General features: G+C 42.2%; 1 protein-coding gene across 1 annotated transcript in view; it reads left to right on the plus strand.

The window, feature by feature from the left end:
- LOC128640465 (cilia- and flagella-associated protein 46-like) overlaps window positions 1-27,552 on the plus strand; it is a 638,812-nt gene that overhangs the window by 170,859 nt on the left and 440,401 nt on the right. The window contains exons 19-22 of the mRNA XM_053692944.1: window positions 4,018-4,138; window positions 12,030-12,159; window positions 13,709-13,836; window positions 16,236-16,384. Of these exons, the coding sequence (XP_053548919.1) occupies window positions 4,018-4,138; window positions 12,030-12,159; window positions 13,709-13,836; window positions 16,236-16,384 (528 nt within the window). The remainder of the gene's footprint in view (window positions 1-4,017; window positions 4,139-12,029; window positions 12,160-13,708; window positions 13,837-16,235; window positions 16,385-27,552) is intronic.

Genomic DNA, 27,552 nt, shown 5'->3' on the forward strand with positions numbered 1-27,552 from the left:
CTCTGAACAAGGAACATGACAAACCCAGACGATCGTTTCGGCCTCCTATGGGCCTCGTCAGTGAGGAGCAGCCACATTCCTCTAAGCACACTGGGCAAGGAGTTTTTATATTTATACAAATTGCTCTTGGGTCTCCCTAAGAGTAAAAGGGTAAACCAGACGTGAAATCCTTGCACACATGCCCTTAGAGAGATGCGACTGCACCTCACTGACGAGGCCCACATAAGGCCGAAACGATAGTCTGGGGTTGTTGTTTCTCTTGTTCAGAGAGGAATTGCTTGGTATTTCGGTGCTGGACTGTCATTGGGCAGGGCCAGACTGATATGCTAAAGGATATTTTTTCTCTGTGAAGGGGCATAGTGTGCTAAAAGAGTATGCACCCTGAGTGGCACTGAAAATGAACAGGCACAGAAGTTTTTCTAGCTTTTGGTCTGTCTCAGCTGAGTGCATCTCTCTCTCTCTTTTTATATTTATACAATGTAACTATTAGTTATATTGTAGCTAGCTTAGGTTTTTTTTACAGGTAAGTATGTATTTAGTTTTAAATAGGAATTAGTTATTAATAGTAGGTTTTATTTGATTTATTTTAACTATGTTAAAGTTAGGGGTGTTAGGGTTATGTTAGGCTTAGGGTTAGACTTAGGGTAAGGGTTACGTTAGGGGTTAATATATTTATTTAGTGTTAGTGATGTGGGAGGCCAAAGGTTTAGGGGTTAATAACTTTAGTATAGTGGTGGTGGTGACATTGGGGACGGCAGATTAGGGGTTAATAAGTGTAGGTAGGTGGGGGCGGCAGATTAGGGGTTAATAAGTGTAGGTTATCTGGCGACAACATTGGGGGCGGCAGATTAGGGGTTAATAAGTGTAATGTAGCTGTCGGCAATGTCAGGGGCAGCAGATTAGGGGTGTTTAGACTTGGGGTTTATGTTAGGGTATTAGGTTTAAACATACATTTTTTTCCCCATAGACATTAATGGGGCTGCGTTACGGAGCTTTACGCTCCGCGATTGCAGGTGTTAGGCTTTTTTTTAGCCGGCTCTCCCCATTGATGTCTATGGGGAAATCATGCACGAGCACGTGAAAACACTGCTTGTATTTGGGTGAAGCATGGAGCTCAACGCCACCATATCGCCAGCACAAGCTGTTTTTTTGCAAACCTGTAATAGCAGCGCTATGAAAGGTGAGCGGTGAAAATAACTTGCAAGTTAGTAGCGAGCAGCCATAATGCAAAACTCGTAATCTGGCTGAATGTCTTTTTTATGCGCTTACGTATAAGAGCCAAAAGTTCTTACCCCATGTTTTATTGTGCTGCAGTGCTGGCTCTTGGTTGTGGATTTTTTTTTAATTTTTTTTTTTACAGAGTTTAATTAATCTACTTTACAGTATGGGCGAGGAATGATATTATTTAATATACACGTATCCTATATAATAAAAGGCCAAGTGTGTTTGTCTGAAGCTGTCATGCGCAGTAGAGACAGCACGAGGACAAACACACCTGGCCTTTGAGTCCCTAGCTGATCTACGGCAGAAGTGGGCGTGAGTGGGGGGCGTAACCGGCGTGAAGGGGGCGTGACCGGGCGTGAATTGCCATGAAGGGGGCGTGGCCGGTCACGCGATAGAAGGGAGAGAGATAGAGAGGGGGAGGAGAGAGAGGGGAAGGGAGAGAGAGGAGGGGAGAGAGAGAGCTCAAAAGAGAGGGGGGAGAGAGAACAGAAGAAGGTGAATAGAGAGAGCAGAAGAGGGGGGATAGAGAGAGGGGGAGAGAGACAGCAAAAGAGAGAGGGGGAGAGAGACAGCAAAAGAGAGGGGGGGGGAGAGACAGCAAAAGAGGGGGGAGAGAGACAGCAAATGAGACGGGGAGAAAGACAGCAAAAGATAGAGGGGGAGAGAGACAGCAAAAGATAGAGAGGGGAGAGAGACAACAAAAGAGAGAGGGGGGAGACAGCAAAAGAGAGGGGGGAGAGAGACAGCAAAAGAGAGAGGGAAGAGAGACAGCAAAAGAGAGGGGAGGGGGAGAGACAGCAAAAGAGAGAGGGGGAGAGAGAACGCAAAAGAGAGGGGAGGAAGAGAGACAGCAAAAGAGAGGGGGAGAGAGACAGCAAAAGAGAGGGGGGAGAGAGACAGCAAATGAGAGAGGGGGGAGAGAGACAGCAAAAGAGAGAGGGGCAGAGAGACAGCAAAAGAGAGGGGGGCAGAGAGACAGCAAAAGAGAGGGGGGGAGAGAGACAGCAAAAGAGAGGGGGGAAGAGAGAGCGCAAAAGAGAGGGGGGAGAAAGAGCGCAAAAGAGAGGGGGATAGAGAGTGCAAAAGAGAGGGGGAGAGAGAGCGCAAAAGAGAGGGGGGATAGAGAGTGCAAAAGAGAGGGGGAGAGAGAGCGCAAAAGAGAGGGGGAGAGAGAGCGCAAAAGATAGGGGGAGAGAGAGCGCAAAAGAGAGGGGGAGAGAGAGCGCAAAAGAGAGGGGGAAGAGAGAGCACAAAAGAGGGGGGAAAGAGAGTGCAAAAGAGAGGAGAGAGAGAGCACAAAAGAGAGGGGGGGAGAGAGAGAGCGCAAAAGAGAGGGGGAGAGAGCGCAAAAGAGATGGGGGAGAGAGAAAGAGCGCAAAAAAGATGGGGGAGAGAGGGAGCGCAAAAGAGAGGGGGAGAGAGAGAGCGCAAAAGAGAGGGGGGAGAGAGAGAGCACAAAAGAGAGGGGGAGAGAGAGAGCGTAAAAGAGGGGGGGAGAGAGAGAGAGCGCAAAAGAGAGGGGGGGAGAAAGAGCTCAAAAGAGAGGGGGGAGAGAGAGAGCAAAAGAGAGGGGGGAGACAGAGCGCAAAATAGAGGGGGGGCAGAGAGAGTGCAGAAGAGAGGGGGAAAGAGTGCAAAAGAGAGGGGGAGAGAGAGAGCTCAAAAGAGAGGGGGGAGAGAGAAAGCTCAAAAGAGAGGGGGAGAGAGAGAGCAAAAGAGAAGGGGGGAGAGAGAGAGAGCAAAAGAGAGGGGGAGGGAGAGAGCGCAAGGGTGGGACCGCTGTACTGCAAAAAATGGCCTATGTGAATGGGCTTTAGGACTAGTATAGTATAATTTTTCTTTAATTAAATGTTAATGCCACATACACATTTTACACAATACGCAGACATCATTTAGGTCTAGATTTTCTTGCCCTACCTCTCTTTCTACTGAGATATGAGAAAAATACTACAGAAGTAAATGCACATCAGAATATAATCTGATAAATATTTTATTCAAGATCTTTACTAATGAAGGAATGGGATGCGACTTGTAATACAGTATATATTTGGTTAGTAGAGTTAATGACGTTCTCACATTATTTACTGATAAAATTATTACATCGTCAGAAAGTACTTTAGTCACAATGTTGGGTTTTAATTTCTGTACCATTCTAAAGCAATTATCTCTAATTCCATTTTAAATAGTCTTGCTGATCTGCCTGGTTGTCATTGCAGCTAGCTCTATGTGAATACTTTTTTTTTTTTTAATGCTTTCTAATTTTCTGTGCAGAAATTGAAGCAAAGATATATTTACTGGAGGTTAAAACTGTTTTATTTAAAATTATATTTATATAAACATTACATGCAAGAACAGTGATCAGATGAATGTCAATAATTGCCTTCTATTCGGTAAACAACAGTATTTTGTATGGGGGTATTACACCATGGTCTATACTTTTATATTTGAATATGTTGAAATGTTTCTTGGTCTTAAATCTATGCAGGTTGTTTTATATATAGTTAGTTACAGCATTTGGCCAAATAGTTTAAGCCAAGGACCTTTGGCTTTGCCCTGAGACTTGTCTGGGGTTAACGAGTCACTAAAAGCTGTGCAGCTGGCTGTGAGTGCTGGTGAGCACCCAGGGCTGTATGTTTTGCAGGCTTATAGAATATGTACCCAGTCTGATTTGAGAGTGTTGTCCATTTCTGTGTTTATATATATATATAATAAGCTAATAACATTTTGAAACTGTAAGCAAAGCTGCAGTGTTTCAGGTATGCCACCAAAGTCATATTGATTGATTTGTTTTAGGCTAAACAAAGCAACTCAAAAGATTCAGTAAGAAAAAAACGATCTCTGCTTGTGAATGCCGGTCTCTGTTTAGCTCCGGATGTATTTCAGATGGTCCTCGACAGTGAAAATGACGCTAAAGGTAATGTGTGTAACTTTTTTTTTTTTGCAATGTGTGGGGTTGAGTGGAGTTAGGGCATGCCTTGGGTGGAGCTGGGCACTGCAGTCCCTGGAAACTGGGATGTTTGCCCTGACCTGGGTATTTCCTATATCAGCGCAGAGTTACATAAGCTCTTTTTCTAGCTGCGGGAGGAGCAGTGGAAGACTTCCCAACCCATGAAATTCCAGCAATATGTGTTTTTCCTAAACAAAAAAGCTCCATCAAGCTCCATTACCTTATATAAGAGGCATCTCGCCACTTGCAGAGACTACCCCTTTTTTACGATAACTACACAAGGGAAGCCCCTGCGAGGCTCGACGTTAAAAACCACGTCAGAACCTTTGGTTGAGCCTAGTCCTAAAATAACTTACAGCATTTAAGGCAAGAAGTTCCTTGTTTTATATATTATTTTTTCTTTATCCCATACTCTTAACAACTATAAGTATTAAATATACAAACCAAACTTATAATTCTTTATTTTCATTCATCTTAAAACAAAATCACATATCTTTGGGTGACAGTAACATGATGTAAGTCAAATACACTTCATAAGATTTACAGGGCAGTCACATGATTGTTATTTTTCACACACATTAACACAAGAGTTGCCTTGGGATTTTTTTGTTTATATTATTTAAATTTGGCAAATTCATTTCACATAGACAGTTTTTCTCCCTTAGGCCTGACTTCCTTTTCTTTCCTCATCCTTTTCTTTTCTTTATGGTTTTAGCGGAAAGACCATGTTACATGTGCATTGGTTTCCTGAAACTTTTAATTAAAATATTTTTTTGCGATTTATATATTTTTCTCTAATATATCTATGTTGGTTTTTTTATGTATACATTTTATGGTACCAGTCATAATCTGATCAACTGGCTTTAATCAAATCATTGATTTACCATATACATCACCATACTTTATTTATTATTGTTTAACTTCTTTTCTTCTTAAACGTCAAGAGTCCACAGCTGCATTCAATAATTTTGGCAATTCAGAATCTGGCCACCAGGAGGAGGCAAAGACACCCCAGCCAAAGGCTTAAATACCTCCCCCACTTCCCTCATCCCCCAGTCATTCTTTGCCTTTCGTCACAGGAGGTTGGCAGAGAAGTGTCAGAAGATTAAAGTTAGTCTTTTATGGAGGGTAGTACTCTTCAAAATGGGACTGGAGTTTTAAGTAATCCTGTCAGCCTTTCAATGAGAGCATGGATGAAAGTTAGAGTCCGGAGATGCAGGGAGTGTCGTCCTTGCGAAACCATCCCGAATCATGTTAACAGCTCCTTGGCAATCATCATTGACGAGTTTCGCTGCCTGCCTTTATTCACTCAAGTCCATGTCAGAAGCGATGCTACTATCTGTCACACTTGAAGGGCCGTGTTCCTGTTCCATGGCGTAGATTCCGGTAAGATCGTTTCATTTTATTTCGATATGTGAATGTAATGTTAATGAAAGAAGTCAGGGTTCCAGTGGGACTCCTTTATCTTATGGAATCAAGGGTTAATATCTCCTGTGGGGGGGTTATTGAACAGGGGGGACTTTAATTATGTTTGTTATATGATTCAATCTGCTAATGTATAGTGATGCTTGGGCTCATGGCTATTCAGAACATAACAGCCTTTCCATCAGACTGCGTGGTTCTTTTGGACTGGCGTGCCTTATTTGTTGGCTTACACGGTGCGCCGTGTGACCGAGTGTGGTCACGTTGTAATTCCATTCCCATACTCTGACCGGTTGATGATGGAGAGAGTCTGTTCGTTAGTTGTCTGGTTCACAGTAGGTGGTGAGTGCCCCAGCCATTGGGGGTGTAAGGTGCCGTTTAGCTTTTGTTCATATTTGCAATCTCCAAGATATGGAGGATTCTGATTTTTTAGAGACGGACATCTCCAACTCAGAGTATACGTCTTGTGAGGAGTATGAAATGGTATAGTGAAAAGATAGAAGCAGCACCGACTTGAAGTATTTCTTCAATGATTAAGGTCAGGTACTGACCGAAACGTCGTTGTTGTTTTTTTGTCTCTGATGCAATAAATATATAAGAAATACTTCAAGTCGGTGCTGCTTCTATCTTTTCACTATACCTTTTGGGGTGAGTGCATGGACCCCTCTAGCGTGCACCTTTGATCTGGTTGACGAGTGCTGGGTTTGCTTGTTTCTTCAGGAGTATGAAATGGCCCAGGTTATCCATGCCCATCAGTTATGTTCCGATTGCCGTGCTAGAGTACTCTCTTCCCCCCGATTCAGGGAGTGTAGAGTGTGTTGAGCCATCTGCCCCTGAGGATTCCATGTCCAGTGAGACTCGCACCCCAGAACCTTCTTTTGCTATGCAAGCAGGTGTCCCTATGACCGTTACTCCTCTGGAAGGCGGCTTGTTTCCTCCAGAGGTTACAGCATGGTTCCACATGGCCATATCTATGGCGCTGGCGCATTTATCTCTCCCAAGAGAAGTAATTTTAAGATACTGTCCGTGTTCTGTTAACCAGAGTCTGTTTGACTTTCTGGGGAAGCGATGGCCTCTGAGGCTTCAGGGGCCCCTCCCTTATGGTCCGGGGTCGTCCATCGATCCAGCGGGGGAACATTTTGCCTTCCGTTATAGACTGGCACGTCTTCGTGTACTACTAAGGCATGTTTTGGCGGTGCTGTAGGATTCTGGTCTTACTAGGCCGAGGGATCCTCGGTCTTCCGTGCCGGATGGCAAACTGGGTTAGATGTATGGGGATGAAGCCAATCTCCTTGACGTCTCCGTTTTTTTTTTCTTTAAGTATCTGTTTCAGTTCTGAGCTTAGGAGAATGGGTCCCCTGATTGGCTGGTCCTGTTAGCGTGCCCATTCTCCTTGGGCGTTCACCCACGAGTGCGGCCTTCATTTATTTGATCCAGATAGGATGTGTTTAATTTGTTTTTCGAAGCTCATGTCTGTTATAATTTCCGTATTGGGAAAGTTTCTTCTCTGGAACTGATACTTGCAATCAGTTATGTTTATAGTTTGTTATCGATCCCTTTGGGGGTTTCGTTTTTTCTTGGACCTTGGACAGTTTCAGAGTGCTCCCGTACCAGACAGGTCCTGGTCGGGCGCTAGCAACTGCTCCTTACGGTTCATGTCACCCACATGGTGCCGGTGTGCTGGTTACCCTGTAGGGTGCTGAGTTGTTCACTTTGATAAGTGTTCGTTTTTTCTTCTTGCCTTCATTTCCAGAAATCAGAGGGACTTCATCGGTCTGCCTCCCGTTCCTACTGTTGAGGGGGTTCCAGACTCTGTGCCTGCTGAGGCTCATCGTGAGAGGTATTTTGGCCTTGGTTGCAAAGTTTATCCATTCCCATGGGTTTGGAGGTTTGGATGACCTCTGGGCATCCGGGGTACCAGATGGATGGCGATTTTCGTTCTCACTCTTGGTATCTTCTGGATGTCTGTTTTTTGTGGCCTAGTCGCAAGTACCTCTCAAAGGTTGCTGGGGCTACTTTTTCCCTACTTGGGTGGTCAGGTCATCTGTGTCTGGAACTCCTTATTACTTCCTTTTTTAGTATGTTGTACGCTCTTATATTGGGAGCGCAGGGGCTGGGGTAAGTCCCTTTTGCTTTTCCCCGGCATTTACCCCTCGTCGACTTGTCTGCCAGGAGTTGTGAGGCTCCCACAGTTTTTCCTGTGTGGTACAGGATTTTCCTTTAAACTGATCCCTGTAAGGGTCTTTGGAGATATTATCATCTTCTCATCCTAAGGGCTTGTTTGGAGCCTGTCCCTTGTAAAGCTGTGGTCTTCGAGGGGGGGGGGTGTTCCCCTTTGACTCTCTAAGAGATCTAGCTCTCTGGGTTTGCAAGCCGAGGGTCCTGGATCAGTTGCACCTCCGGGTGCTGGTTGCCCTCTTTGTAAGCCTGTTAAGATGTCTCTCAAGGCTCTTTGGCCTGAATCTATTTCAAGCGTCCAATGTCCAGGGACATTGAGATGTTGGATGCACTGCCTAGAGTGCACTCCTCCATATGAGGTGACTTGTTGGTTCCTCAGGGGGTTAGAACATTGACCGGTCTCAGATTCTAGGGGTCTGGCTTATGGCCATGTCTCTTGTCTGAGATTTGAAGTCCGGATCTGGATTGGTCCTGGGTGGTTCAGTTTCAAACCTTTCGATTTTGGAACATCTGCATGTCCCTTCAGGGGAAATTTTATAACTGCCTAAGGGTTAGTTTTGCTGTCTCTCAGGCAGGATCTTACAATTGTTGTCAGGGGCAGCTATTGCACCTTGATGTGGGCTTGTGGTTGTTTGTTATAACTGAGCTGTCAGTATGGCTGATTTGGTCTTTTATCAATTTTTTTTTATCGTTTCTCTCATCTCTTCTCCATGCCTATAGCTGGGGAAGCGGTTCCTTTGTGTTAACCCTTGGGGAGGTTTTCAGAATACAGTATACATGGGGTCCCAGAGGTCCTTCTTTTCTCATTTTACGAGGGGTTCTGCCCTTCCTTGCGTGCAAGAGGTCTTGGGGACTGGATTCTGGTACTGGGACGCTGTAGTTCAGTGTCCTATCTCCCTTGGTTGGGAGTGGTCCTTCTTTGGAAAGGAGCTTTTTACGGGTTCTAGATCCCGAGCACGTAGTATTTCTGCCTTGGCTTTGTGATAGGAAGCAAGATTAATTAATGGTCAGAGTTGTTCTCCCATGGGTTTGTTCCCTTTCGGTCCCTCCTTTTTCCTCTCAGTTGTGATTCAGAGAATTATGTCTTCTTTGTATTCGGACATTGCCAATCCGTTTGGACAGGGTCCGTTACCTCGGAGTGGGAGTCGGGGATCTGGCTGCTCTGTTGAGTCTTGACCGTGTACTTCCAGTTGCTGCAAGTCTATGTGGCCTATGGGATATCTACCCTGCCTAGTAGCTGAAGGCTTGGAGTTTGAATCCTGCTGTGGCAGCTTTCTATCCTGTTTCCTGCCTTCGGTTGGGGGTTCACGATGTTTCATCCCTCCACTGGTTTCATGGGCTGCTAGTGTTAGATGTTCTTCTACGGTCTGGTTTTTTCTTGGACGAGAGTCGTTGTTGATTTTTTTTTGGCCTTCTCTGTGGGATTGTCTCCCACGGTGGCTTGGGGTCAGCTTTACAGCCTTGAGGCTGGAGCTTGCGAGTTCTTGTTCAGAGGTGGCTGTGTGTTTCACTAGATAGCCTTTTTTTCTCTGATAGGATATAGGTTTTGTTTTCTAATCCTTGTCTGCAGGATCTTAATTTCTCAGAATTCCTTCAGTTTTATATGCTACCTATGTTTGTCTAGTTTTAGCAGTTGTGTCCACTAGACTATGGTACAGTGGGGAGCTTACGGCTTCCTTGGAGCACCATAAGTCGTATGGTGTTGTGTCAGGGATCTGAGGGTAGTCCTTGGTTCTTCTTGTGATCACCTTTTCATAGGTGTGGAATTGATTCCTGGTCCTTTTCCTGCTAGGCAGTTCATTTCCCTTGGCGGTTGTCTTTAGCAACCTTGGGTTTGCGTTAGTCGTTTTAAGGGTTTCTTACCTTAGTTGGTAGTCCTTTAGATATCTTATGTTCCTCAGTTTTTTCCCCCCTCAGGGGTAGGTGAAGGTTCTCTTCCTTCGGGTCGGGGGTTATTTCCGTGTTATCAGAATGTCTGTGGGATATGGCTCCTTGGGGTTTTTTTTTGTGCTCAATGGATTTTAGGGATCCGAGTGGTCTCTAATATAGCCTTGTAGGTTGTTTAACTGATAGGCAGTTACTTGGTCCTTCAGGTTTTTAACCCCTTGTTTCTAAGTGTTACAGTTTTTTTATCAGGTGTTGGGTAATTTCAGGCTGTGGTGCCCTTCGAAGGGGCTGCCTTCTGTACCTGCCCTTTGTTTGCATTCAGTGTCCTCTTTAGCTTGGTTATTGTTTTCCCAAAAGTAATGAATGCAGCTGTGGACTCTTCCTATTTAAGAAGAAAAACTTAAATTATGCTTGCCTGATAATTTTCTTTTCTTCGGACGGGAAGAGTCCACAGCTCCCCGCACTCGTTTTACCTATGGGGCAGAATGAGTGGGGGAGGTATTTAAGCCTTTGGCTGGGGTGTCTTTGCCTCCTCCTGGTGGCCAGGTTCTGAATTCCCAAAAGTAATGGATGCAGCTGTGGACTCTTCCTGTCAGAAGAAAAGAAAATTATCAGGCAAGCATAATTTAATTTTTTCGTCAAATTTGATTAAAGTTTTAAAATATTTTACAAATACGATCATAGTGCCAAGCATACTTTGGGATATTCTTTGTTTTTTAAAATATCATTTCAGGTTTGTAAAGCATGAGTTTTTGTAGTATATTATCTTAGTAACAATTAGAATTATATCAAAGAAATATAATGGTTATTTATTTTTACAGTATATTTCTTGCAATTCATGCATGACATAAGAATAGTTCATGTTTCATTAAAGACACTAAGGGCCAGATTACGAGTGGAACGGTATTTTGCGTTAGAGCGTTAAACCGTTAGACATCATTTTTTTTAGCTCAGAGATGCGCACTCATATTACGAGTTGAAAGTAAAAAGTTTGTGCTTTCGCGCTTGTAATGTAGGGGTAACAAACTTGTAATACAAGCGAAATTAAACTTGAGTGCAAACCGTTGCAAAAACATTATATGGCCCGCATGTGAACAATAGCTCTCCACTCGTAATCGAGCCCTTAAAGAGACAGTCAACACCAAAATTGTTATTGTTTAAAAAGATAAATGATGTCTTTACTACCCATTTCCCAGCTTTGCACAACCAACATTCTTATTTAAACCTCTACATTTTTGCCGGTTTCTAAGCCACTACAGACAGCCTCTTATCTCATGCTTTTTTATTTGCTTTTTTATTTGCTTTTCACAACAAGATAATGCTAATTCATGTGCGCTCTATAAATTAAAAGTCATGTGATCAGGAGGCTGTCAAAAGATGCTTAGATATAAGGTAATCACAGAGGTAAAAAGTATTTTAATATAAGAATGCTGGTTGTGCAAAACTAAGGAATGGGTAATGAAATGATTATCTATCTTTTTAAACCATGCAATTTTTGAAGTAGACTGTCCCTTTAAAGGGCCATATAAGTGGGAAAAAAATACATGATCTAATTTGTTAGAGCATGCCATTTTAACCCTTGCAACCCTGCAAAATCTGTATTTAAAGGGACATTAAACACTAAATACATGCTAGATAGAATGATGCATTCAAAGAAAAGATTAGTCCATGACTAACATGTAGATGTATTTTTTAAAGTTTCATTAGTTGTTTAAAAAGTGACAAAATAAGTGTAAAGTTTTAGTGTCTATAAAACACTGGGAGCTGCCATGTTGTAACTTAGGTTACCTTCTCTGCTGTGGCCAATTAGAGACATTTATAAATAGGTCACTAGAGTGTGCAGCCAATGGTTGTGCTGGATTTAACAGTGTTCTGCACTTCCATTTCTAACAGGAACTGAAAAGCTCACAATTTCAGAATGGAATTACAGGCAAAGAGGACAAAATAAATAATGAAAGTATATTGCAGAGTTGTTTTATTATATACAATTTATCATTTTATATTACCATCTCAAAGTGTTTAATGTCCCTTTAACATGCAAAAGGGTTAAACATTTATTTGAAGCACCATTTGGGAGCTGCAGAAAACTGCTAGTCCTAAGCAGAAATGGACCGTCGCCCAATCAGCAGCCACAGTGACAACAAGGTCTGCTCAGCATCAGCAATGCTGTATAGCTTCCGAACAGCAATTTAACAGCATTGTAGGGTCGCCAGTATTACATTTGCATAGTCTAATACATTAGAACTGCCATTTTTCTAAAATAATGTCCCTTTCAATAGTGCTGACACAGCCGTTGCCGCATCTAAAGTGGGAATGTGTAACCACACACAGAAGAATGTAAATTAAATAGTGTTTTTTTTTTTTTTTAAAGTTTCTACAGGCAAAAATAACAAAAATGATAATGTAGCATATTTAAGTATGAAAGCAGAGCACCATATGAAATGTGTCCAGAAGACCGAGGGACACTTGAATCGAATGGCAAATAAAAATGCCAATGAAAGGTGAGTTTCATCAAGATCTTATTTCCTATTTTGTTTCCTAAAATGTTAAAGGGACAGTCTACACCAGAATTTATATTTTTAAAAAGATAGATAATTCATTTATTACCCATTCCTTAGTTTTGCATATCCAACACAGTTATATTAATACAATTTTTACCTCTGTGATTATCTTGTATCTAAATCTCTGCAAACTGCCCCCTTATTTCAGTTCTTTTGACAGACTTGTATTTTAGCCAATCAGTGCGGGCTCCTAGGAGCTCCATGTGTGTGAGTACAGTGTTATCTATATGACATACATGAACTAACACCCTCTAGTGGTGAAAAACTGTCAAAATGCCCTGAGTGAAGAGGCGGCCTTCAAGGGCTTAGAAATTAGCATATGAACCACCTAGATTTAGCTTTCAACTAAGAATACCAAGAGAACAAAGCAAAATTGGTGATAAAAGTAAATTGTTTAAAATTACATTCTCTATCTGGATCATGAAAGTTTATTTTGGACTAGACTGTCCCTTTAAAAGCAAAGGTATCTGTATTGATTAGTTTCAGGTTTCTTCAGTCTACATAGAGTATAAATTAAAGAGACAGTAAAGTCAAAATTTAAAAATGCATGTTCTATCTGAATCATAAACGTTTAACAACTTTCCAATTTTCTTCTGTTATCAAATTTGCTTTGTTCTCTTGGTATCTTTTATTGAAGACTAAAACTAGGTAGGCTCCTCAGAGCTCAGGAGTGTGCACGTGTCTTTAGTACTCTATGGCAGAAGTGTTTTGCAACATTATTTATAGCTTTGTTATACAATGTTGCTAAACACTGCTTCAATAGAGTACTAAAGACCCGTGCACACTCCTGAGCTCTTATGAGCCTTCCTAGTTTTACTCTTCAATAAAAGATACCAAGAGAACAAAACAAATTTTTATAACAGATAGAGCATGCAATTTTAAACAACTTTTCAATTTATATCTGAATCATTAAACTTTTATTTTGACTTTACTGTCTCTTTAATTTAGTATCTTGTCTTCCTTGTATAAGAAATTACGTGTGGAGCATTTCTACTAATATTTTAGTAAAATAAAATCATAATATATATTTTATTACATGAATGAAGTATCTAAAATGAGTTATTTGGTCTTGCCGTTAGCTTAAAGGGATCGGAAAGTAAAAATTAAACTTGCATGATTCAGAAAGAGCAAGTCATTTTAAGACACTTTTAAATTCACTTCTATTTTCAAATGTGCTTAATTTTCTTAGTATCCCTTGTTAAAAAATAAATATGCACATATCATACACTAGTGGGAGCTGCTGCTAATTGGTGCCTGCACACATTTGTCTCTTGTGATTGGCTGAATAGATATTTTCAGCTTCCTGTCAGTAGTGCAATGCTGTCCCTTCAGCAATGGATAACATATTAAGAAAATTTGATAATAGAATTAAATTGGAAAGTTGTTTAAAATTGTATGTTCTATCTGAATCCTAAAATAAAATTGTGGGGTTTACTATCCCTTTAATGTATGCATTATTTAAATAATTTTTTATGAATTTTATTTGCAGGGTCAGACTTTGGGCAGACTTGGCAAAAATTGCCAGAAAGCAAGAGGTGTGGGATGTTTGCCGCACAGCATGTCGATTTTGCCTGCTATATGATGATGACCGCTGGAAGGTCCCAAAACAGGAAGTTTGTAAGTAGTTTTATAGACTTTAAAGGGATAGTAAACTAATTTTTTTTTCTTTCGTGATTCAGATAGAGGTGCCTATCTGTCAAGCTCCGAACAGAGCTTGACAGCCCGTGTTTCTGGCGAGTCTTCAGACTCGCCAGAAACACAAGTTATGGAGCAGCGGTCACAAAGACCGTTGCTCCATAACCCTGTCCGCCTGCTCTGAGCAGGGGGACAGGAATCGCCGGAATTCAACCCGATGGAGTACGCGTTGGCCGCGAGTCTGCAGGGGGCGGCGTTGCACCAGCAGCTCTAGTGAGCTGCTGGCAGGGCTGCCACTAGAAATTTTGGGGCCCCTGACTTAACCATTGATCAGCCCCCCCCCCCCTCCTTTGACATGTGCAATTTTTGACCAAGTGACTAAAGCGTATATGCACTTTATTCTTAAGTGTTTATTTAAACTTGGAAATGTTATAAAGGTAGTAACATACACACACACAGACACACTCATACACTGAAACACACACACTCACACATAAGGATTCACATATAGACACTTTAGCAGACACGCAAAGAAACACGCTCAGACACTCAGCACTTGTTTACATTGACCTGACAAGTAATGAGGTAGACTACAGTTTTGTAAAAAAAGGAGATTTAGAAAACAAAATATGGAGTTGTGATTATCTTTTTGTAAAGGAAGATGCCAACTAAATGATGACAACAGCATGCAGTGGCTGAAAGGAAGGAACTGCCTAAACAATAATTTAAAGGTTAATTGGTGGATTAGGTGACTTCCGGAAAGGTCTCATTAGTCTCAAAGTCTGTAGAAAGATGTGAATAATCAGTAGTAAGGTCAAAATGTCCTAAAAAGGAAAAGACAATGGACCCCCACACACAAACTCAAACTTGCACATACACCCAAGGAAACAACGACAGAGACAGCCTCAGAAAACACACAAAGACATACACACACACACACAGAGACACCCACAGAAAACACACAAAGACATACACACACAGAGAGACAATTACATAAAACACAGAAAGACATACATACACACACCCTCACTGAGACATCCACAGAAAACACACAAATACATACACACACACACCCTCACAGAGACACCTACAGAAAACACACACCCTCACAGAGACATCCACAGAAAACACAGACATACATACATACACACACCCTCACAGAGACATCCACAGAAAACACAGACATACACACCCACCCTCACAGAGGCATCCAGAGAAAATACACAAAGACAAACTAACACACCCTCACAGAGACACCCATTAAAAAAGCTCAAACACATATGCACACACCCTCACAGACATCCACAGAAAATGCACAAAGACATACACACCCACCCTCACAGAGAGACCCACTGAAAAAAAATACATACACACTCATAGAGACACAAACCAAAGCACAAAGACATAAACACAGACACCCACAGAAACACTCACAGGAGGAAACATTAAGGCACACACTGTACAAACAAAGTGCCAAGTCTTTCTCACACTGTGCATAGTGGTTTAGTGCACACTCAGAAATCCTCTCAAATGCTAATACTTTACTACTTGTAATATAATAACATTCCCCATGCTCAATTAGCACTCTGCTGTAGTACCCACTGGTGGTTGCCAAAATTTTAAATTTTTTTTTTTTTGTTCTTGCCTCATGGGGCCCCCCTGGCCCATTGGGCCCCTGACTGGAGTCACCCCTGTCACCCCCTGATGGCGGCCCTGGCTGCTGGTGCAATGCTGAATACGGAGAGCGTCTTGCTCTCCGCATTCAGCGAGGTCTTGCGGACCTGATCCGCACTGTCGGATCAGGTCCGCAAGACATTTGATAAATAGGCCCCAGAGCATTCAATTTTAAACAACATTCTAATTTACTCCAATTATCAAATTTTCTTTGTTCTTTTTGTATCTTTATTTGAAAAAAGTAGGAATGCAATCTAAGGAGCTGGCCCATTTTTGGTTCAGGACCCTGGCTAGCGCTTGCTAATTGGTGGCTACATTTAGCCACCAATAAGCAAGTGCAACCCAGGTTCTGAACCAAAAATGGGCCAGCTCTTAAGCTTACATTCCTACTTTTTTAAATAAAGATACCAAGAGAAGGAAGAAAAATTGATAATAGGAGTAAATTAGAAAGTTGCTTAGAATTGCATGCTCTATCTAAATCATGAACGTTTTATTTTTATTTTAGCGTACCTTTAAATCTGTTTCTCTGATTTGAGAAAATAATATTTATGACATAGTTTACATTACTTGAATTAAAGATGTATTTGTTCACTATAATGTCCCTTTAAACGTGACATTGTTTAATGTAAATTTATTGAGTTGCAGAATTATAAAACTTGATAAAAAAAATTATAAGGTTATTTTTATATATATATTTTTTTTATTAGTGCAGAAGAAGAAATCAGCAGTGAGTAATTTGGATGAAGGAAGAAGTGGAAGTGTAGAGCTTGAATCATCAAATTCCAAGATTATATCATTTAGCGAAGAAAGGTCTTTGCTGAGAACTTTGGCAGAAATACGGTTTATCAATGCAGAGGTTGGTACTGCAGTTTTACTCCTAACAGCTCTAAAACAATTGTGGTCAGTTTGTAGACACTTAAGAATACAATTAAGGTAACTTGTTTATATTTGAGGAAGGAAACAACTCAATTTGAAGGATAGCCCTCCATACATAGGGTGTTAATCACATAGGTCCTGATTCTTTAAAGCTCTCCACCCAATAGTGATGTCGCGAATAGTTCGCCGGCGAATAGTTCCCGGCAAACAGAGCATGTTCGCGTTTGCCGAGGTGGGCGAACATATGCGATGTTCGATCCGCCCCCTATTCGTCATCATTGAGTAAACTTTGACCCTGTACCTCACAGTCAGCTGGCACATTACAGCCAATCAGCGGCAGACCCTCCCTGTATTCTTAGTGAGAGGAGGGACAGTGTAGCTGCTGCTGATTTAATAGGGAAATTGATAGCTAGGCTAGTGTATTCAGTGTCCACTACAGTCCTGAAGGACTCATCTGATCTCGGCTGTAAGGACAGCACTCCAAAAAGCCCTTTTTAGGGCTAAAACATCAGTCTGCTTTTTTTTTTTTTCCTGTGTAATCTAATTGCAGTTGCCTGCCTGCCAGCATGTGTGTGTCAGGCTCACAGCGTATACTGTGCCCACTTGCCCAGTGCCACCACTGGTGTAACAGTAGTGTACATTTAAAAAAAAACAACACTTTTTTGACTGTGAAATAATAGCAGGCAGCTGCCAGTACCCAAGATGGCCGCCAATAAGGCAGATGGGGAGGGTTAGAGAGCTGTTTTGGGGGGGATCAGGGAGGTTGGGGGCTAAGGGGGGGATGCTACACCATAGCATATGTAAATATGCTAAAAAAATATATATTTTTTTTAAAAACCTTTTCTTTTAGTACTGGCAGTCTTTCTGCCAGTACTTAAGATGGCGGGGACAATTGTGGGGTGGGGGAGGGAAGGGAGCTGTTTGGGAGGGATCAGGGGGTCTGATGTGTCAGGTGGGAGGCTGATCTCTACACTAAAGCTAAAATTAACCCTGCAAGCTCCCTACAAACTACCTAATTATCCCCTTCACTGCTAGCCATAATACACGTGTGATGCGCTGCAGCATTTAGCGGCCTTCTAATTACCAGAAAGCAACGCCAAAGTCATATATGTCTGCTATTTCTGAACAAAGGGGATCCGAGAGAAGCATTTACAACCATTTGTGCCATAATTGCACAAGCTGTTTGTAAATAATTTCAGTGAGAAACCTAAAATTGCGAAAAAATTTAAGTTTTTTTTTAATTTTGATCGCATTTGGCGGTGAAATGGTGGCATTAAATATACCAAAATGGGCCTAGATCAATACTTTGGGTTGTCTACTACAGTACAATTAAGCTAAAATTAACTCTACAAGCTCCCTACATGTTCCCTAATTAACCCCTTCACTGCTGGGCATAAAACACATGTGGTGCGCAGTGGCATTTAGCAGCCTTCTAATTACCAAAAAGCAACGCCAAAGCCATATAAGTCTACTATTTCTGAACAAAGGGGATCCCAGAGAAGCATTTACAACCATTTATGCCATAATTGCAAAAGTTGTTTGTAAATAATTTCTGTGAGAAACCTAAAGTTTGTGAAAAAGTGAACACTTTTTTTTTTATTTGATCGCATTTGGCGGTGAAATGGTGGCATTAAATACAACAAAATGGGACTAGATCAATACTTCGGGTTGTCTACTACACTACACTTAAGCTAAAATTAACTCTACAAGCTCCCTACATGCTCCCTAATTAACCCCTTCACTGCTGGGCATAAAACACGTGTGGTGCTCAGTGGCATTTAGCAGCCTTCAAATTACCAAAAAGCAACGCCAAAGCCATATAAGTCTGCTATTTCTGAACAAAGGGGATCCCAGAGAAGCATTTACAACCATTTATGCCATAATTGCATAAGTTGTTTGTAAATAATTTCTTTGAGAAACCTAAAGTTTGTGAAAAAGTGAACAATTTCTCCAACATAGGTGTGTCCGGTCCACGGCGTCATCCTTACTTGTGGGATATTCTCTTCCCCAACAGGAAATGGCAAAGAGCCCAGCAAAGCTGGTCACATGATCCCTCCTAGGCTCCGCCTACCCCAGTCATTCTCTTTGCCGTTGTACAGGCAACATCTCCACGGAGATGGCTTAGAGTTTTTTAGTGTTTAACTGTAGTTTTTCATTATTCAATCAAGAGTTTGTTATTTTCAAATAGTGCTGGTACGTACTATTTACTCAGAAACAGAAAAGAGATGAAGAATTCTGTTTGTATGAGGAAAATGATTTTAGCAACCGTAACTAAAATCCATGGCTGTTCCACACAGGACTGTTGAGAGCATTAACTTCAGTTGGGGGAACAGTTTGCAGTCTTTGCTGCTTGAGGTATGACACATTCTAACAAGACGATGTAATGCTGGAAGCTGTCATTTTCCCTATGGGATCCGGTAAGCCATGTTTATTACGATTGTAAATAAGGGCTTCACAAGGGCTTATTTAGACTGTAGACTTTTTTTGGGCTAAATCGATTGATATTAACACTTATTTAGCCTTGAGGAATCATTTATTCTGGGTATTTTGATATAATAATATCGGCAGGCACTGTTTTAGACACCTTATTCTTTAGGGGCTTTCCCAAAGCATAGGCAGAGTCTCATTTTCGCGCTGGTGTTGCGCACTTGTTTTTGAGAGGCATGGCATGCAGTCGCATGTGAGAGGAGCTCTGATACTTATAAAAGACTTCTGAAGGCATCATTTGGTATCGTATTCCCCTTGGGTTTGGTTGGGTCTCAGCAAAGCAGATACCAGGGACTGTAAAGGGGTTAAAGCTTAAAACGGCTCCGGTTCCGTTATTTTAAGGGTTAAAGCTTCCAAATTTGGTGTGCAATATTTTCAAGGCTTTAAGACACTGTGGTGAAAGTTTGGTGAATTTTGAACAATTCCTTCATGTTTTTTCGCAATTGCAGTAATAAAGTGTGTTCAGTTTAAAATTTAAAGTGACAGTAACGGTTTTATTTCAAAACGTTTTTTGTACTTTCTTATCAAGTTTATGCCTGTTTAACATGTCTGAACTACCAGATAGACTGTGTTCTGAATGTGGGGAAGCCAGAATTCCTATTCATTTAAATAAATGTGATTTATGTGATAATGACAATGATGCCCAAGATGATTCCTCAAGTGAGGGGAGTAAGCATGGTACTGCATCATTCCCTCCTTCGTCTACACGAGTCTTGCCCACTCAGGAGGCCCCTAGTACATCTAGCGCGCCAATACTCCTTACTATGCAACAATTAACGGCTGTAATGGATAATTCTGTCAAAAACATTTTAGCCAAAATGAACCCTGTTCAGCGTAAGCGTGGATGCTCTGTTTTAGTTACTGAAGAGCATGACGACGCTGATATTAATATCTCTGAAGGGCCCCTAACCCAATCTGAGGGGGCCAGGGAGGTTTTGTCTGAGGGAGAAATTACTGATTTAGGGAATATTTCTCAGCAGGCTGAATCTGATGTGATTACTTTTAAATTTAAATTGGAACATCTCCGCATTTTGCTTAAGGAGGTATTATCCACTCTGGATGATTGTGAAAATTTGGTCATCCCAGAGAAACTATGTAAAATGGACAAGTTCCTAGAGGTGCCGGGGCTCCCAGAAGCTTTTCCTATACCCAAGCGGGTGGCGGACATTGTTAATAAAGAATGGGAAAGGCCCGGTATTCCTTTCATCCCTCCCCCCATATTTAAAAAATTGTTTCCTATGGTCGACCCCAGAAAGGACTTATGGCAGTCAGTCCCCAAGGTCGAGGGAGCGGTTTCTACTTTAAACAAACGCACCACTATTCCCATAGAGGATAGTTGTGCTTTCAAAGATCCTATGGATAAAAAATTAGAAGGTTTGCTTAAAAAGATGTTTGTTCAGCAGGGTTACCTTCTACAACCCATTTCATGCATTGTCCCTGTCACTACAGCCGCATATTTCTGGTTTGATGAACTGATTAAGGTGCTCGATAGTGACTCGCCTCCTTATGAGGAGATTATGGACAGAGTCAATGCTCTCAAATTGGCTAATTCTTTCACTCTTGACGCCTCTTTGCAATTGGCTAAGTTAGCGGCTAAGAATTCTGGGTTTGCTATTGTGGCGCGCAGAGCGCTTTGGTTGAAATCTTGGTCGGCTGATGCGTCTTCCAAGAACAAGCTATTAAACATTCCTTTCAAGGGGAAAACGCTGTTTGGTCCTGACTTGAAAGAGATTATCTCTGATATCACTGGGGGTAAGGGCCATGCCCTTCCTCAGGATCGGCCTTTCAAGGCAAAAAATAGACCTAATTTTCGTCCCTTTCGTAAAAACGGACCAGCCCAAGGTGCTACGTCCTCTAAGCAAGAAGGTAATACTTCTCAGGCCAAGCCAGCTTGGAGACCAATGCAAGGCTGGAACAAGGGAAAGCAGGCAAAGAAACCTGCCACTGCTACCAAGACAGCATGAAATATCGGCCCCCGATCCGGGACCGGATCTGGTGGGGGGCAGACTCTCTCTCTTCGCTCAGGCTTGGGCAAGAGATGTTCTGGATCCTTGGGCGCTAGAAATAGTCTCCCAGGGTTATCTTCTGGAATTCAAGGGACTTCCCCCAAGGGGAAGGTTCCACAGGTCTCAGTTGTCTTCAGACCACATAAAAAGACAGGCGTTCTTACTTTGCGTAGAAGACCTGTTAAAAATGGGAGTGATTCATCCTGTTCCATTGAGAGAACAAGGGATGGGGTTCTACTCCAATCTGTTCATAGTTCCCAAAAAAGAGGGAACATTCAGACCAATCCTAGATCTCAAGATCTTAAACAAATTTCTCAAGGTCCCATCTTTCAAGATGGAAACCATTCGAACTATCCTTCCTTCCATCCAGGAAGGTCAATTCATGACCACGGTGGATTTAAAGGATGCGTATCTACATATTCCTATCCACAAGGAACATCATCGGTTCCTAAGGTTTGCATTCCTGGACAAACATTACCAGTTCGTGGCGCTTCCTTTCGGATTAGCCACTGCTCCAAGGATTTTCACAAAGGTACTAGGGTCCCTTCTAGCTGTACTAAGACCAAGGGGCATTGCAGTAGTACCTTACCTGGACGACATTCTGATTCAAGCGTCGTCCCTCCCTCGAGCAAAGACTCACACGGACATCGTCCTGGCCTTTCTCAGATCGCACGGCTGGAAAGTGAACGTGGAAAAGAGTTCTCTATCCCCGTCAACAAGGGTTCCCTTCTTGGGAACAATTATAGACTCCTCAGAAATGAGGATTTTTCTAACAGAGGCCAGAAAGACAAAGCTCCTGGACTCTTGTCGAATACTTCATTCCGTTCCTCTTCCTTCCGTAGCTCAGTGCATGGAAGTGATCGGGTTGATGGTAGCGGCAATGGACATAGTTCCTTTTGCGCGCATTCATCTAAGACCGTTACAACTGTGCATGCTCAGTCAGTGGAATGGGGACTATACAGACTTGTCTCCAAAGATACAAGTAAATCAGAGGACCAGAGACTCACTCCGTTGGTGGCTGTCCCTGGACAACCTGTCACGAGGGATGACATTCCACAGACCAGAGTGGGTCATTGTCACGACCGACGCCAGTCTGATGGGCTGGGGCGCGGTCTGGGGATCCCTGAAAGCTCAGGGTCTTTGGTCTCGGGAAGAATCTCTTCTACCGATAAATATTCTGGAACTGAGAGCGATATTCAATGCTCTCAAGGCTTGGCCTCAGCTAGCGAGGTCCAAGTTCATACGGTTTCAATCAGACAACATGACGACTGTTGCGTACATCAACCATCAGGGGGGAACAAGGAGTTCCCTAGCGATGGAAGAAGTGACCAAGATCATTCTATGGGCGGAGTCTCACTCCTGCCACCTGTCTGCTATCCACATCCCGGGAGTGGAAAATTGGGAAGCGGATTTTCTGAGTCGTCAGACATTGCATCCGGGGGAGTGGGAACTCCATCCGGAAATCTTTGCCCAAGTCACTCAACTTTGGGGCATTCCAGACATGGATCTGATGGCCTCTCGTCAGAACTTCAAAGTTCCTTGCTACGGGTCCAGATCCAGGGATCCCAAGGCGGCTCTAGTGGATGCACTAGTAGCACCTTGGACCTTCAAACTAGCTTATGTGTTCCCGCCGTTTCCTCTCATCCCCAGGCTGGTAGCCAGGATCAATCAGGAGAGGGCGTCGGTGATCTTGATAGCTCCGGCGTGGCCACGCAGGACTTGGTATGCAGATCTGGTGAATATGTCATCGGCTCCACCTTGGAAGCTACCTTTGAGACGAGACCTTCTTGTTCAGGGTCCGTTCGAACATCCGAATCTGGTTTCACTCCAGCTGACTGCTTGGAGATTGAACGCTTGATTTTATCGAAGCGAGGTTTCTCAGATTCTGTTATCGATACTCTTGTTCAGGCCAGAAAGCCTGTAACTAGAAAGATTTACCACAAAATTTGGAAAAAATATATCTGTTGGTGTGAATCTAAAGGATTCCCTTGGGACAAGGTTAAGATTCCTAGGATTCTATCCTTCCTTCAAGAAGGATTGGAAAAAGGATTATCGGCAAGTTCCCTGAAGGGACAGATTTCTGCCTTGTCGGTGTTACTTCACAAAAAACTGGCAGCTGTGCCAGATGTTCAAGCCTTTGTTCAGGCTCTGGTTAGAATCAAGCCTGTTTACAAACCTTTGACTCCTCCTTGGAGTCTCAATTTAGTTCTTTCAGTTCTTCAGGGGGTTCCGTTTGAACCCTTACATTCCGTTGATATTAAGTTATTATCTTGGAAAGTTTTGTTTTTAGTTGCAATTTCTTCTGCTAGAAGAGTTTCAGAATTATCTGCTCTGCAGTGTTCTCCTCCTTATCTGGTGTTCCATGCAGATAAGGTGGTTTTACGTACTAAACCTGGTTTTCTTCCAAAAGTTGTTTCTAACAAAAACATTAACCAGGAGATTATCGTACCTTCTCTGTGTCCGAAACCAGTTTCAAAGAAGGAACGCTTGTTGCACAATTTGGATGTTGTTCGCGCTCTAAAATTCTATTTAGATGCTACAAAGGATTTTAGACAAACATCTTCCCTGTTTGTTGTTTATTCAGGTAAAAGGAGAGGTCAAAAAGCGACTTCTACCTCTCTCTCTTTTTGGATTAAAAGCATCATCAGATTGGCTTACGAGACTGCCGGACGGCAGCCTCCCGAAAGAATCACAGCTCATTCCACTAGGGCTGTGGCTTCCACATGGGCCTTCAAGAACGAGGCTTCTGTTGATCAGATATGTAGGGCAGCGACTTGGTCTTCACTGCACACTTTTACCAAATTTTACAAGTTTGATACTTTTGCTTCTTCGGAGGCTATTTTTGGGAGAAAGGTTTTGCAAGCCGTGGTGCCTTCCATTTAGGTGACCTGATTTGCTCCCTCCCTTCATCCGTGTCCTAAAGCTTTGGTATTGGTTCCCACAAGTAAGGATGACGCCGTGGACCGGACACACCTATGTTGGAGAAAACAGAATTTATGTTTACCTGATAAATTTCTTTCTCCAACGGTGTGTCCGGTCCACGGCCCGCCCTGGTTTTTTAATCAGGTCTGATAATTTATTTTCTTTAACTACAGTCACCACGGTACCATATGGTTTCTCCTATGCTATTATTCCTCCTTAACGTCGGTCGAATGACTGGGGTAGGCGGAGCCTAGGAGGGATCATGTGACCAGCTTTGCTGGGCTCTTTGCCATTTCCTGTTGGGGAAGAGAATATCCCACAAGTAAGGATGACGCCGTGGACCGGACACACCGTTGGAGAAAGAAATTTATCAGGTAAACATAAATTCTGTTTTTTTTTTATTTGATCGCATTTGGCGGTGAAATGGTGGCATGAAATATACCAAAATGGGCCTAGATCAATACTTTGGGATGTCTTCTAAAAAAAAAAATATACATGTCAAGGGATATTCAGGTATTCCTGACAGATATCAGGGTTCCAATGTAACTAGCGCTCATTTTGAAAAAAAGTGGTTTTGAAATAGCAAAGTGCTTCTTGTATTTATTTCCCTATAACTTGCAAAAAATCAAAGAACATGTTAACATTGGGTATTTCTAAACTCAGGACAAAATTTAGAAACTATTTAGCATGGTTGTTTTTTGGTGGTTGTAGATGTGTAACAGATTTTTCAGGGCCTGCCAGGGCACAGTGTCACACCAGTGCAACTCATATCTGGTGTAAGAGTAGTGTACATTAAAAAAAAATACAATTTTGACTGTAATAGATTGAATAGCAGTTAGTTGTCTGCAAGCGTGTGTGTCAGGCCTACAGCGTCTACTCTGCCAACTTCTGCCAGTGCACAGTGCCACTCATATCTGTTGTCACAGTAGCTTGCACGCATAGTACCACTAATAAAAAAAAAAAATGACAGGCAGAGGCAGGCCACCCCACAGGGGCCGTCGTGGTCGTGGTGCTGTGATTCCCTTTGGCCCTAGAATAATGCCCAGTGTTCAGAGGCCACGTACCCCGAACTCGAAAAGTTCTGAGGACATAGTTGACTGGCTAACACAGGACACCCAATCTTCTACAGCTTCCGCTCGGAACCTTGACGCACCATCCTCCTCCAGCTTAGCTTCGGGCACCTCTCAAGTTACCACTCGCCCGCCTGCCGCCACCACCAACACTAGCACCACAGCCGCTTCACTTGATCTGTCAGAGGAGTTATTTACACATCAGTTGGAAGAAATGAGTGATGCGCAACCATTATTGCCAGAGGATGTAGATAACAGGGATATGTCTAAGTCAGGAAGCATTACACACATGGACGTACGTTGTGATGATGATGATGTTGTACCCGCTGCGGGAGTTTGGTCTGTCACTGTGAAGCGGGCGTAACCCTTACACTACCTGATCGATACAACATTATACCTGATGTTTTAAAGCACGTTATTCCAAACAATTTAGGAATGTTAGGTGATTTATGCCCTTTATGGATTAAAACCAGACTCTGCATCAACTATGTCATTTTCCATGGGAGTTTTGCCATGGATCCCCCTCCGTCATGCCACAGTCCAGGTGTTAGTCCCTTTGAAACAACTTTTCCATCACTATTGTGGCCAGAAAGAGTCCCTGTGGGTTTTAAAATTGGCCTGCCCATTGAAGTCAATGGCGGTTCGCCGGTTCGCGAACTTTTGCGGAAGTTCACGTTCGCCGTTCCCGAACCCATGTTCGCAACATCACTACCACCCAAGTGAGATTGTCTAAAAATGTCTGTTAAAATTACAGTCTAGTCAAAACTAAACTTTCATGATTCATATAGGGCATGCAATTGTAAACAACTTTATAATTTACTTTTATCATCAAATTTGCTTTGTTCTTTTGGTATTCTTTGTTTAAAGCTATACCTAGGTAGGCTCATATGCTAATTTCTAAGCCCTTGAAGACCACCTCTTATCAGTCTTTTTACAGCTAGACAGTGCTAGTTCATATGTGCCATATAGACAGCATTGTGCCCACTCCCTTGGTTATTTGGACACTGAATACACTAGCCTAGCTATCAATTTCCCTATTAAATCAGCAGCAGCTAAAATGCAAGTCGGTCAAAAGAACTGAGATAAGGGGTCAGTCTGCAGAGGCTTAGATACAATGTAATCACAGAGGTAAATGTATATTAATATTACCATGTTGGTTAGGCAAAACTGGGGAATGGGTAATAAAGGGATTATCTATCTTTTTAAACAATAACAATTCTGGAGTAGACTGACCCTTTAATATACAGAAATTAACATAGATTTTGACAGTAGATAAGAACCAAAAAGGTCCATCAAGTCTACCCATATTACATGTTGCTTACTTCTTAGGATAGACTCATGCTTTTCACAGGCATTTTTGAATTATTTTACAGTCCTTGTGTTTACCTGCATCTCTGTTGGATGTTTATTCCATGAATCCACCACACTCTTTGTAAAAAACGTCTTCATCACATTTCTCTTGAATCTGCTACCCTCTAACTTAAGACTGTGACCCCTTGTTTTGATATTTTTTTTTTTTGCTGAAAATGCTTTCAGCTTCCACTTTATGAATTCCCTTCATATGCTTAAAGGTTTCTATCATGTCTCCTCTTTCCCTTCTCTCCTCTAAACTATACATAGTCTTTCTTTGTACATTTTATATTTTAGACCATGTACCGTTTTAATAGCCCTTTACTGGTTTATATCCTTTTGGAGATATGGGGCTAGATTTAACAAGCAGCGGATGCTACTTTCTTTGCCCGAAAATTTCCGGTCGTAAGACCGCTGCTCCTTAACTTGTCCGCCACCTTTTAGGTAGCATACTGCAATCATCCTGATCCGATTGTGATGATTGACACCCCCTGCTAGCGGCCTATTGGCTGCAAATGTGCAGGGGGCAGCATTGCACAAGCATTTCACAAGAAATGCTTGTGCAATGTTAAATGCTGATAGCGTATGCTGTTGGCATTAAGCGATGTCGGGCGGACATGATTTGCTACAGCGAATCATGTCCGCCCGGCATTTAATAAATTGACCCCATGGTCTCAAGAACTGTACACAGTATTACAGAAGAGGCCTAATGCTACAAGATCTAGCTGTGTTTCTCACTAAAGGTTGTGCTGTACATTTCTGTATGTGAAGGAGAGACGCAAAAATTCAAATTCTTATTAATGAAAAAAATATTTAATGTACACAGTAAAAATCATATTTACGCTACAATGTGTTTTTAATATATAAAGTAAAAATTGTACCAAAAGGTACAAAAACAAACTTTATTTTTCTATTGTAAAGTCAATCTTGCAGCCTTTACAATGGGGCTAAACAAGCCCTTCTTGGACATGTCTGAAGTTTTCTTATAGGTCTGATTGGCATAGATAAAAAATGATGTGTTTGTGAAACTAATATGTTGCTAAACAAACTTGTTGCAACAATACTACTGGAAAATGGTGAGATTGAAAGAGGTTTGTAATCATCCCTCGTCAGTGAAGAGAGATAAGCTTCACTGCTTCTTTCTGACAACTTTCAGCTTTTTGTGGCATAGGACCCGATAATCAAAAACTCTCCGACATGGAGAGAAATCACACTATGTGGCCGAATTATCAAGCTCCGTGCGAGCCTTCAGGCTAGCCGGTAACAGTAGTTATGAAGCAGCGGTCTTAAGACCACTGCTCCATAACTGGTCC

This window comes from Bombina bombina, chromosome 9 (assembly GCF_027579735.1).
Source record: "Bombina bombina isolate aBomBom1 chromosome 9, aBomBom1.pri, whole genome shotgun sequence".
NCBI lineage: Eukaryota > Metazoa > Chordata > Amphibia > Anura > Bombinatoridae > Bombina > Bombina bombina.